The following is a 12,931-nucleotide window of genomic DNA, read 5'->3' on the forward strand; positions in this document are numbered from 1 at the left end:
CCCCTGTGGCTCAATGGCAAAGAATCCACCTGCCAAGCAGGAAAGACAGGTTCAATCCCTGGGTCAGGAAGATCCCCTGGAGAAAGGAATGGCTCCCCATTCCAGTATTCTTGCCTGGGAAATCCCATGGATAGAAGAGCCTGTCGGGCTACAGACCCTGGGGTCACAAGAGTCAGGCAGGACTTAGTGACTAAACAGCAGCAGCAATATGGACTTATTCTAGAAATATAAAGAACTTCAGATAAAGGACTCATCATTAAGGGGAAAAGTAAGAGAGGAAGATCTGATCATTTCTCTTTTCTGATTTCTTTTGGGCATGTGTATTATAACAGAAGTTGTACCTTCTTATAAATGGTTTCGTTTCTAAATGTCCTGGGCAAATACAGTTTTACCCATTATTTTACACTTTATTTACATATTTAGTTTTCCTGGCTAGGCTGCTGTGGGTAGTAACTGCGTCTTGACATAGTTTCGTATAGAGTACTTTATTCAGTATTGGGCATGTAATAGAAAATGTCATTCAATTGATAAGCTAACTTAGGGGGGCTATAACTGGAGGTAATTCACCTACTAAGATGAGGACAGGCAGAAATGGATGAGTGAGGTGTGTGCTGAGGCCTGGATACACATGGCCTCCAGAGCAAACCCTTCTAGAGCAGACCACCCTGGTTTCAGGTATTACTGAGAATAAAGTCTTTGCAGAAGGATCAGCAAATGTCAGGGGCAGAAAATCAGTGCTTCCCCTACAGCCTGCCATCCTCCTTTTCTCTGTGCCTCACTGTACTGGCTACAGAGCAGCTGCAGAGCAGGCTGCAGAAGGCCTGGCTGCCGTGGTGTCAGAGATACCTGGCTCCATCCTTGCTCCCAGGGTGACTCATCTTCACCCCAAATGAAGGAGGGAAGCGTAGGGCCCTTCAGGCTGGTGGGGAGCCCTTTGGTAATGAATGAATAATGGCCGGACCCCTTGCTGACTGCCAGGATTCAATTTTCAAAATAATGATTCTTTAATCTTCGCTTTATTTCTCCATGTGAGCTGTCTTACTCTCTTTATGCTCATTTAATTTACCTCTCATCCAGAAACAGAGAAAGCTTGCTAAGACACAGTTTTCAAGATTCTGGTCTCAACCACTTGATTAGAATCACAATCTAATGGAACAGGGTTTATCTTAGCCAAAGGGAATGCTGTGCCTTCCAGTAACAGCCATCCCCTAAGGTAGACCCTTTTATAGAGACAGTGATCCTCTAAATTTCAGCCTTGAGGCCCCTTTATGCTCTTAAAACTTACCAAGGATCCCAATATGCCTTAGTTTATGAAGATTGTATCTATCATATTATACAAGTAAAACTAAAATAGAATTTAAAACTGAGATTTTTAAAATATTTGTTAATTCATTGAAAAATAAGAAACCCACTTATGCTTAATGAAATAAGTCAGAGAAAGACAAGGACAGTGTATTATCACTTATATGTGGAATCTAAAAAGTAAACAAATGAATGTAGCAAAACAGAAACAAACTCACAGATTTAGAGAACAAAGTAGTGATTAGCATTGGGCACAGTGAGGAGAGAAAAGAGGGGAGGGGCAAGATTGGCTAGGGGAGAAAGAGATACAAACTATTATGAATGAAATAAATTGTGGTGATATAGTGTACAACACAGAGAATGTAGCCATTATCTTATAACTTTAAATCAAGTATAATCTATAAAAATATCAAGTCTATTGGACACCTGAAACTACTATAATATTATAAATTAACTGTGCTTAAATAAATAAATAATAATAGAGTAAACCCATTACATGTTACATGAATAACTTCTATGAATAACAACTAAATGTTTAATAATTCAAAAAAATATTTAGTGATTTTTGCACTTTTATAAATCTCTTATGTCTGACTTAGAAGATAGCTTGATTTTTTTTTATTCTTATATCTGGTTAAAGAATTGGCCTCAAACAGATATATAGTTGGAAAGAAAAGGAGTACTATTAGTAGCCTTTTCAGATAATTATGGATATTCTTATGATACTATGTTAAGACTCAGCAAGTAATAGTTCCTCAAAAGTTATTTGCTATGTGGAATTTGAAATAATAGTAAAGACTTTTTTTTTATTTGGTTATATAACAATCCATTAGTCTATCTTACTTGTAAAATGGATTCTTTTATCCATGATGTTTTTGTAACATCACACATTAATCATTGGGAAATAACTGGTTCATTGAGTTATACAGAGCTTTCAAATGTTGACACAGTTTATCATAAACTATTTCTTAAATTACATTCATTAATATCAACAACTTAATCAAAAAAGTCTTTAAATGTTGGGAAGCTGTCAAATTCACAGTGGCAGATAAACATTTTCCAAAATTCTAGTTTTCTCTTGAAAGCTTGAATTTTAAACTTGGCAACAAGTCCTAAGAGTTGTTTTCCTTGAAGTGACAGGCTTGTTTCATTTTTTAAAAAGTATCTATCAGTTACTCAAGTGTGATTGACCAGTTTGTCTGTTGTTCTCTTAATTAAGATGGCATTCCAAGAAAGAAGCAGCTAGTTTAGCCAGCAACAATCATGATAATCACACAGGTGTTTTTCCTCAGGAAAACCACTGGCCTTTGTACAACAGAAGTGCTTTAGAAATATGTATACTCAGGAATTTGTGTTCAGTTCAGTCACTCAGTCATGTCCAACTATTTGCCACCCTATGGACTGCAGCACACCAGGCCTCCCTGTCCGTCACCAACTCCCGGAGTTTACTCAAACTCATGTCCATTGAGTCGGTGATGCCATCCAACCATCTCATCCACTGTCGTCCCCTTCTTCTCCTGCCTTCAGTCTTTCCCAGCATCAGGGTCTTTTCAAATGAGTCAGTTTTTCACATCAGGTGGCCAGAGTATTGGAGTTTCAGCTTCAGCATCAGTCCTTTGTTGTTAATAAAATTAATAACCTTTCTATGCCACTCAGAGCGTTCTTATGCAAGCAGTACTGGTTGTTGTTCTGGTAATGCAGCAGGAAACCATAGAGTTTGGTGTTGCTGTCTTGATTTGTGCTAAGGACCCAGCTGTTGTTTTTGTTTGTTTGTTTTTGCCCCAGTAGTTTCACCCACTGTTGCTTTTGCACCATTAGTACAGCTAATCACACTATGAAAAAGGCAAATGGCATCTTAGAATTATTATGAAAGTACAGCAGGCCTTGAAAACTGCCTGAAGGGTCTTAGAGACCCCAGGGGTCTGTGAACCAAACTTTTATAGTTACTGGCACAGATAGCATAAGAGTTACCTTTTATTAAGCCCACGGTTTGTGCCAGAGATGGTTATGTGCATTAATTATTTTAATCCCCAGATATGCAGTTACATGAAGAACCTTTCACATTCTAGAAAATGTATTCTTTTTAACCTCTCTACCCTGGTTCATTTATGCTGCTCTGTTGCTGGTTCTTGGGAGCTAATTAAAGTCTGAGCAGTTTTCAACAGCATTGCTGCCAGGAGTATAAAGCTCCATTTTCTCAGTCCCAGAGGTGTTTAGACCTTTAAAAATTCATGATTCAGCCTAGGTTTGTTTGGTGGGTGCTAGGGCTCCAGCATATGTCAGGCCACAAAGTACGCCGTGCTTCTCAGGGCTCTTAAGGATGTTTCTCCCCCATCCCCAGTTGTTTTTCTTCTCATCGTTATACTTTCTCTCACTTTCCAAACCTTGGTCTCACAATCTGAAACCTTGTCCAACAAGAATGGTCTTAACCTATCAATACACAATGATGAGGTGCTTTTTCTGTCAGGAGCTTGGCGGGGAGGGGGGGGGGTCACAATTTTTTAACTGAGCATTAGCTTGGTCACACATAGATAATTGTTTATCCCGTTGCCTCATGTATACCTTAAAGGCTGACCTGGGCAAAGAACCCGTGGGGCATTTCCTGTTCTGCCCTTTCAGGCTAAAGAGCTGTTTCCCAGAAATGGACTCACAGACATAGGGAACAGACTTGTGGTTGTCAAGGGGGAGGTTGTGGGAGAAGGACTGGGAGTTTGGGATTAGCAGATCCAAACCTATTACATACACATTGGTTAACAAGGTCCCCTGTATAGCACAGGAAGCTGTATTCAATATTCTGTGATAAACCACAATGGAAATGAAATTTTTTTAAAACACTGTGCATATATAATATATATATCAAGTATTCAAAAATAAAATCTTGCCCTTTCCAAAAAAAAAAAAAGCTATTTCCTTTCCCATTTGCCTTCTCATGAGGTGTTGTGCTGAAATGAACCCTTCTCTAGGTATAAATGTTGATTTGGATTGATAAGTCAGTGTGTGGCTAAGAGCTCACCCAAATCTTGAATTAATCTGAAAGACAAGTTAAGGGAATATTTACATGGTTTCATTGTGACTCTGTAGAATTCCCTGTTGAAAAGAGGACGGTCTTTGAGCTGATTAATACTTCTGGTTGCTTTTCGTGTGTGGCAGGGACTGTGGTCATGTGTATTATCTCTGCAAAGAATTTGGTTGTAAGTATCGAGAACTGTAATTCTTTCAGTCCAGGGTCAGGCTGAAGAGGAAACTGTACATGCAGGACCAGGTAAGCTTATGTTGCATCCAAGAACATCTATGGTTTTGTCCTGCTTTTATTCATTAGTCTGACTATTAAGTAGGAGAAACAGAAACTTTTACATGTGACTGCTGAGGAAACAAGTTCCTGAGAGGAGACCAGGCTTAGACGGTAAATAACTTTTCTCCCCCAGAGAGTTCAGATATTATCTAACCTAACAGGTGTTAGTCAGCAATCCCTGCTGAGTGAGATCTCTTAGGAACATCTTTTAACTGTGCTTCTCTCTGCCTTGGGTATCCTTTTTTTGTTGTTTTTTAAGTTTTTAGCTTATGTCTCCCGTCTAAACCTAAAACACCCCCAGGGTTGATAGACACAGAAGTTAAGTTGAATTAATCCTTTACATCTAGATCTCTTCTGGAGCTTTGGTAACAAAGGTCAATTTTCATATCCTTATGATGAGCCCGTATGTAGAGAAGACACCTGCCATATTTAATGTCACAGAGGTAGAAAACAATTTAAGACAGGGCACAGGCTACTGAAAGCACTTATCCAAGTTTATTCCCAGTCCTTTCACTGAAGGACTGCGTAACCCTCATCATCCCCGGAGCTCTGCCTTTATCACCGGTCTGAATTAAGGCTCTTGGTGCCATCCATACTTTGCAGAAATGTGACAGGCAGAGCTGGACTTGGATGCAGTTATAAGAACAGCATTTCTCACCTGTGTTATAGCATCTTCTGGAAATATGTATGACATGGAGGGGGGTGAGCAGTGCCTCCCAGACATTCTGGCAGGATCCCCTATCACACTGTCCTCCTGCTCAGATCTGCATCTCCCTTTTGGTCATCTTCCCACACCAATGCCCATCAGCGCTTCTCAGGGGCCATTCAGTTCACCCTGTGAAGGTCCCAGGGCTGGTTTGGTTCCCACTTGAGCCATCTTTCCTTGACTTGTGCAGTCAGTGGTGTTTCTGTGCAACCAGCGTGAGCCCTGATACGTTCTGAATTCAGAGTCATACTGTTTTCTCCCCTGATGCTTATAAAGCATCTGACACAGTGTCAGCTGACTCCTGCCAAAGACCCAGGACAACACAATCAGTTCAGCGGATGATGGTCAGGTGTCCAGTTGCAAAGTCTTTGGACCTAATATGTTCTCAGTCTGCCTCTCTCTATCCCCTAATGTATTTTTATGTTTGTGTCATCTCAAATACATTTTAGAGTTCTTGAATCACTTACTCAGTTCATGGTAGATAATATCTTTAGAATACTTGGAGGATAGCATTTATGGTGGAGAAATCCTAGCACTTAATAGTGCTTTACTCCTAAGAGGCAGTGACCAATGTCTTCTTATGTTTTCATCTAGCCAGAATCACTCCCCACTCTATCCTGTGGCACTTAAACACAGCCCCATCTTAGTGTGTATTGCATTGTATTATAAAATAAGGATAAAATGTAGCTTTTAAGTCAAAATGAAAATGTGAAGAGCCAAGTTGTGAGCACCCTGATGGCAAGAAGGCATCTTATTTTGTCCCCTACATCCAGCATCATTCAAGCATCACTGAATGCCATTTAATCCAGATAGAATATTTAGCCTTCTCAATTCAAATTGAAGATATTCTTTTATTATAATATGGCTCATGCACCTGCCTCTTGGTATGTGTTCTACTTCTCTGGGTGCCATAATCCACCTTTAAGAATTTTTTTTAACCCTACCCAGCTGATGTTGTACGTTATCACTGAGCGAAGTGACAGAGGCGTGCAGCGCTCCTGAGCCTCGACAGCCACAGTACTGGTGCTTCCCCTTGTCCTTGCAGCAACCCTGAAGGAGCTCATCTCACAGACCATGATCCGCTGGGCCCAGGAGGACCAGATCCAGGATGCAGAGCTGGTCCGGATGATGTTCAACCTCCTGCGGCGGCAGTACGACAGCATCGGGGAGCTGCTGCAGGCGCTGCGCAAGACCTACACCATCAGCCAGGCCTCCGTGAGCGACACCATCAGCCTGCTGGCCGCCCTGGGCCAAATTCGCTGCCTGCTCAGCGTCCGGATGGGCAAGGAGGAGGAGCTACTCATGATCAACGGGCTGGGGTGGGTCATTCCCATCAGGGGCAAGCTTGCAGAGGAGGCAGTTCTGAAATCAAGTCACATAAAAACCTCTGGGTTCCCCTGATTTCACTCCTTTTGGGGTTATATGCTCATTAAATCAGTCCCCTTCAATAACCTCAGAGAGCAGACAGTGGGCGACTTGGGGTGAAGGGCTGTGGCTAGAAGTAGGAAGGATTCTTGGAAAAAAGCAGATATTTAGTTTGAATCTGATAAAAATAGTCCCAGGAAAGCAAGGAAAAAATTCAAAGGAAGGGACAGTGTGTTCAACCCAACAAGAGAGAAACTTTTTGAGCACCTAAGGTTTTGACTGGAAATCTTCTGAGACTTCCCTTTGAATAATTAGAGCCCTTTTCCTCCCTTTTCTTGGGAATAGAGTCAGGGTCTTCAATCCTTCAAAATGTATTTCCTCATGACAATAGCTTGTGGATCTTCCTTAGAAGCCACGACACTAGAAAGATTGAATTTTATTTATTTTCTTGTTTTTGTTTTCATAATTTAAATTTTTTTTATTTTTAAACAATTTTAAAGGTTACTTTCCTTTTACAGTTATTACAGAATATTGGTTATATTCCTTGTGTTGTACAATATATGCTTGAGCCTATCTTACACCTAACAGTCTGTACCTCCCATTCCCCTACCCCTATATTGCCCCATCCTCTCCTCCCCACTGATAACCACTAGTTTGCTGCCTATATCTGTGAGTCTGCTTCTGTTTTGTTGTATTCACTAGTTTCTTGTATTTTTTAGATTTCACTTATAAGTGATATCATACAGTATTTGTCTTTATCTGTCTTATTTCACTTAGCAAAATGCCCTCCAAGTCCATTCATGTTGCTACAAATGGCAAAATTTCATTCTTTTTTATGGCTGAGTAGGATTCCATTGTATATGTATACCATAAGAAAGATCGTGTTTTAGATATCAAAAAGATTTCCTTTAATTAGGTAGCATAGTTCTGTATTGCAGATGAGAAACCTAAAGCCCCCCAAAATTCACTAACCCACAGCTTTACCTAAGTAAAATCAAGCACTAGAATCAGTCTTCCTGCTGCTGGAATTGTCATCCTACCACCCTCAAACCCACAAAGTAAAGGAGCATCACTGAGGCCCAGAACAGAGATGCTGGCAGTTGAGGCAGGATGAGGGGATACATGCATTCCTTAAATTCATTTCCAAACAGGAACCTTACAGTAGAGGTGAAGAAACTTTTATGGAAAGAGGAAACAGCTGCAGAATTAGCCTTTCTCCCAGCCCTTGTAGTAGACATAGCTCCACTGAAACTTAGTGGTGTCTCCTTTTAACAGCTGCAACCCTCTGGAGAAAGAGATATGGGCTGAGAGTAACCACTTGCAAGGAATTACACAGCCAGGTCACAGGCTGCCTCTGTATTTTGATTTGCCTGCAGCTTTATTATGTGAATTTATGCTGAATGACTTAAAAACATAATTCTTTTTATGTTTCATTTTGATCATTTTATTGGGTGCTTACTGTCCAAAAATATTGTTGGTACCTAATACACAATTGCCTTAAGAAAAGGGTGCCCTACCATTTGGATAACTAAAGTACATAGAGACATAAATATAAGGACAAGAGAACAAAAAATAGAAGACCCTTAATACACAGAGGAAGAGAAATTCAGTGGTTTGGGCTGTCTCAAAACTATCACAAGCAAAAAAAAAAAACCAAGGGGCAGCTACTTAATGTCATCAGAAGGAAATATTTAAAAGAAAAAAAGTAGAAATGAATGAACATAAGATATTCCTATCAGCTAAAAAAGGCCCTCCACATATATTCCACCAACCTAGTACCTTCTGACCATCTTTCCAGCAGATGGCATGTACCTTAGAAGTGAACATTTTAGTCCCTCAATCATGTCCAACTCTTTGTGACCCTATGGACTGTAGCCTGCCAGACTTCTCGGCTCCTCTGTCCATGGAATTTTCCAGCCAAAAATACTGGAGTGGGTAGTCATTCCCTTCTCTAGAGGATCTTCCCAACTCAAGGATCAAACTCATACATTAGTTCACCCTGAATGTGTGTGCATGTGCATTTGTGTATTCTCAGCCCTGAATTGTCATAGCATTGAAATAAGCAAGTGCTGACTTCTCTCTCCGATTACCCTAGAGACATAATGAACAACAAGGTGTTTTACCAGCACCCCAACCTCATGAGAGTCCTCGGCATGCACGAGACAGTCATGGAGGTGATGGTGAACGTGCTGGGTACAGAAAAGTCTCAGGTAATGCTCCAAGGAGAATTTAACTTGAACTTGACCCCTGGGCCGGGTCATGTGAAGTGGCCTCTTCCCAGGCACGTGGTTGGTGCCCACTGCCTAGTGATTCTTCCCAGGGAGGGCACGGGGGTAAGCACAAGGCCAAGAAGGAGCATGGAGATGGGACCCAGCCAGTGTGAGAGTTCTCACTCATCCACTGGGCTGCTCAGTCTCCTTCCCAGCCTCTTCTGCAGTCCTGCTCCTTCCAAGATGGAATTCCTCCAGGTTCCACTTAGGAGCCTGATATGTCTGGTGCTGTGTCAGAAGGCAGTTCTGAAGGAGAACAGGGTCTTAATAATGATCCTGGCACTGTTCCCACCGGAGTGTACATGTTTCCTGTCTGAGCCAAGCTCCTGACTTATGTTGATTTCCTAGCCAGCCCTGCCATAAGGGGCCAGGGAGCTCCTGCTGCCAAGGGGCAGGGAGTGCCAACAGGGCCCACCTGGGCAGGTGCTGCAGCTTGTCCAGGTCCTCCTCAGAGTCAGAGAGCTTAAGGCAACAGATAGGGGATGTTTTTAAATATTGGAAATTCTAGAGTACCTGGTCCTAGGAAAGCAGCACCAATATTGACAGGTGAGCATTGTGAAGGAAGAACATAGGAGCCCCATTCACCTTGCTCCTCATTTGCTTCCTTCTGATGTCTCAGGAAAGTGGACTCTCCCCAGAAGGCCTCTGAACAAATGTCTGTGTGCCTCAGCAAACAGACAGACTAACTTTTAGAATCTTGCTTCCTAGAGCACGTTCCATGATTCTAAAAGCGGAAATCAAGGGCTTTCTTGGATCCTGAGCCAAGGTTAACACTGACACCATTTATTGAGCATGAATGATCAAACAGAGGATCCAGCCAGACCCTGGAGATGCTAATTACTTTGTTAAGCAGAGAAGCCAACCACTTTTGATGGTAATAGAAGTTGGCACTTTGGTGCTAAATTGTGAGAATCATGTTATGAATGCTCTAGGAGAGTGGTGATCAAGGACAGAGTAATCGGGGAAGGCTCACAGTCTGAGAGGGTGATGCTGTTGAGGGTTCTACAGCAGTAGAGGCCGATCTTTATGCAGAAGACTCAGGTTTGATACAGTGCTAGGTCTTATTTTCTGTGATCACCCATCTCCATTTCTGTTCCCTCCCTTCCTACTCAGAAACAGTGGTCTGATGTAGGGTTGAACAATTTCACAAGATATCTGAGGGTGACTAGAATTCTGGCTTGACATCTATTTTTTTTTTTTAAAGAAAGATACTTCAGGAGCTATAATTAGCTCTCGATATTTTTAGAAGCCTCTTCTTAGATGTGTATTCTCTGTCGCTCCTATGAAAAAGTCTTGGAAACAACCGGAAGCAAGGAGAAAATTATTTTTCCCAACTGTTCACAGTTTGCAAGGCTCCAACCTAAGACTCTTTGAAGTCAGCCTTTTCAGAAAGGCTTCTTGATAGATTCTTCCCCGTGACACTCTCTACTTCTCCCTACAGATTGCCTTTCCAAAGATGGTTGCTAGCTGTTGCCGCTTCCTGTGCTATTTCTGTCGAATCAGCCGACAAAATCAGAAGGCCATGTTTGAGCATCTAAGTTACCTGTTGGAGAACAGCAGTGTTGGCCTAGGTAGGTCTTGTTATAATTTCTGCATTTGGCTCAGGGGTTACCCTTCCCCTGCTGCCACTTAGGCAGTAAAAGGAAAGAAGTCACATGTGTGCTATGGTATTTTTAAATCCTGGAGGAATTTTTAAATCCTGGAAGAAGGAATCCTGCCTGATCTCAAAACATGTGAGATAATAATAATACCATGTCTCTGCTCTCCAAACTAAGGAGAGAAGTCGCGGCCAACCAGCCGTGGTGACAGTAATGATGACAGATTTGTTTTGGCTTAGGCACACAGTTTATAGTCACACAGTTTTGCCTCCTCTCTCTGGGGACCCGGGGTTCATGAAATGCTACCTGAGATTATGGATGTAGTCTGGAGATCCAGTGCCTCCCAGCCCATTCAGCTGACCAGGGAGCAGTGCTAATAAGACCAAGGTCATAGATCCAATCTCTTCTTGGCAGGCTGGCTGCAGGCGACATGCCTGTCCCATCAGCTAACCAGCCAGTGCTTTCATAGCTGCAAGGCAGACAGGCCAGGAGCGACTATGGACAAACAGTGTAAATCCAACACCACCGCTAGAAAACCAATGCATGCACTTGCCTTGCTCACTCTTCTGTATGTAAACTAAATGAATTTGTGGAAGACACAAATACATTGTGTGCACGTGAAATCTGAAATCTCAGGTTTCCTGTTTATCAAATGCAACCTCATGGGATTGCAAAAAGAGTCGTACTCGACTTAGGGACTAAGCAACAACAAGCTTAGACTAACCAACCTTTTTATAAAATGCCACCTTAAGTTTTTTCTCAATTTTAGCCCAAGAACCAAACAAAAGGAAATGAAAGACAACGGTGGTGACCTGATAGAATTCTAAGAGCTAATCTGTTTGAGGTTATTTTTAAACTCTAGGCGGTGACCCCAGAAATGACCAAGTTATGTGAGCTTGGTTATCAAGTGACATCTGAGACTTTTGAATGGTCACCAAACGAGGGCCCAAGAACTTCCATGTTAGAAAAGCACTTGAAAATACGTGGTCCCAGTTGCTCCTATGAACTGATTTTCTAACTTCAGCTATGTTCACGGTCAGTAATGAGTGTTGGGGGGAAGGATAGAAAACAGCTGCTCTTGAATGGGGCGGGCAGCCCCGCTTTGAGGACAGCGATGTGTCCAGGTTTTGTGTTTGCTGACCTCTCCTGGCCATGACTGCACACTGCAACCTCAGCTCAGCGCCGGGTGGCCTTTCTCCCTTTCTCTCCCCTTCTCTCCTTCTTCCTCAGCTTCCCCCTCGATGAGAGGATCCACCCCGCTGGATGTGGCCGCTTCCTCCGTGATGGACAACAATGAGTTAGCGCTGGGCTTAGAGGAGCCAGACCTCGAGAAGGTAACTGGCCTTGGGGGGGCACTGTGCTTGCTCTCCCCTGCTTATAGCACGGCCAAGCCAAGGAAAAGCAGACCAGAGGCTGAGCCTGCGTCGGAACCTCCTCAGCATGTGAGGAAAGTGGGGCGGGATGTGAGTCCTGGCAGCCGTGTGATAATTAGGACCAGAGCTTCTCCTGTGGGCAGGACTTGCCAGCTCCACAGACACCTTCACCTTCTTCCTATCCTGTCTTCACACTGTTTCCTTGACTGGACAGCTGACGCGACTGACAACGCACTTTCTCAGTTTGGAGAGGAGCCGTCTAGTCAGGAGGAGGGGGACGAGGAAAAGGCTGTCCACTGCGTGGTGGGTTTGGGAGCAGCTAGGAGCGGGCATCTGACCCCAACAAGGGGATCAGGAGGGGCCCTCAGCAAAGAGGTGACCCCGAGGCTGGGCAGAAGCTACTCGGTCACATTGAAGACAAGCCTGTGCCAGGAATGTTTGAATTTCAGAGATGAGAGCATGGTGTGCTTGAATTTCAGAAAGCTGGCTGTGACCAGAGCTCTGAAGCTTGCGGGGAGTGCTGAGAAGGGAGGAGAAACAGAAATGAATGGGCCCCAGGCTGCCATTACTGCTAATAGCAGAGGTCCATACACCTGCGGAATCACTGTGTGCCAGGCCCCACTCAGAATTAAGTCACGTGATCCTCAGGACAAGCCTTTTTATCATTGCCCCAGTTACAGGAGAGGAAACTGAGGCATAGAGAGATTAGGTAATATCCTCAAAGTCATCAGGTTTGTGAGTGTCAGAGCCAGGGTCAAAGCCCTGGGCTTTAGAGGCCGTGCTGTTACCTGCAATGTTTTGGGACCTCACTATAGAGCCTCGAGCCCAAGAAACCACTGGAGGGCTTCAAGCAGAGGAGAAACACGACAGTTTTCTATGTTCTGGAACACGTCCTGGTTTTAGTGAGAAGTGGTGATTGGACTAGAAACAAGACAAACCCCACCCCACCCCATACACACACGAACTCAGGAGCTGTGCGCCCAGCAGCGAGTTACGTGGTTGCTGTTCTGTGAATGCCCTGGGCA

At 43.2% G+C, this 12,931-nt stretch overlaps 1 protein-coding gene across 13 annotated transcripts in view; it reads left to right on the forward strand.

Moving 5' to 3' along the window:
* The window catches only part of RYR3 (ryanodine receptor 3), a 548,224-nt gene that overhangs the window by 395,103 nt on the left and 140,190 nt on the right, over positions 1 to 12,931 (forward strand). For all 13 annotated transcript variants that reach the window (XM_043919301.1, XM_043919310.1, XM_043919307.1 and 10 more), the window contains exons 39-42: positions 6,346 to 6,619; positions 8,761 to 8,875; positions 10,377 to 10,506; positions 11,764 to 11,867. In XM_043919301.1, the coding sequence (XP_043775236.1) occupies positions 6,346 to 6,619; positions 8,761 to 8,875; positions 10,377 to 10,506; positions 11,764 to 11,867 (623 nt within the window). The remainder of the gene's footprint in view (positions 1 to 6,345; positions 6,620 to 8,760; positions 8,876 to 10,376; positions 10,507 to 11,763; positions 11,868 to 12,931) is intronic.

This window comes from Cervus elaphus, chromosome 12 (assembly GCF_910594005.1).
Source record: "Cervus elaphus chromosome 12, mCerEla1.1, whole genome shotgun sequence".
Lineage (NCBI taxonomy): Eukaryota > Metazoa > Chordata > Mammalia > Artiodactyla > Cervidae > Cervus > Cervus elaphus.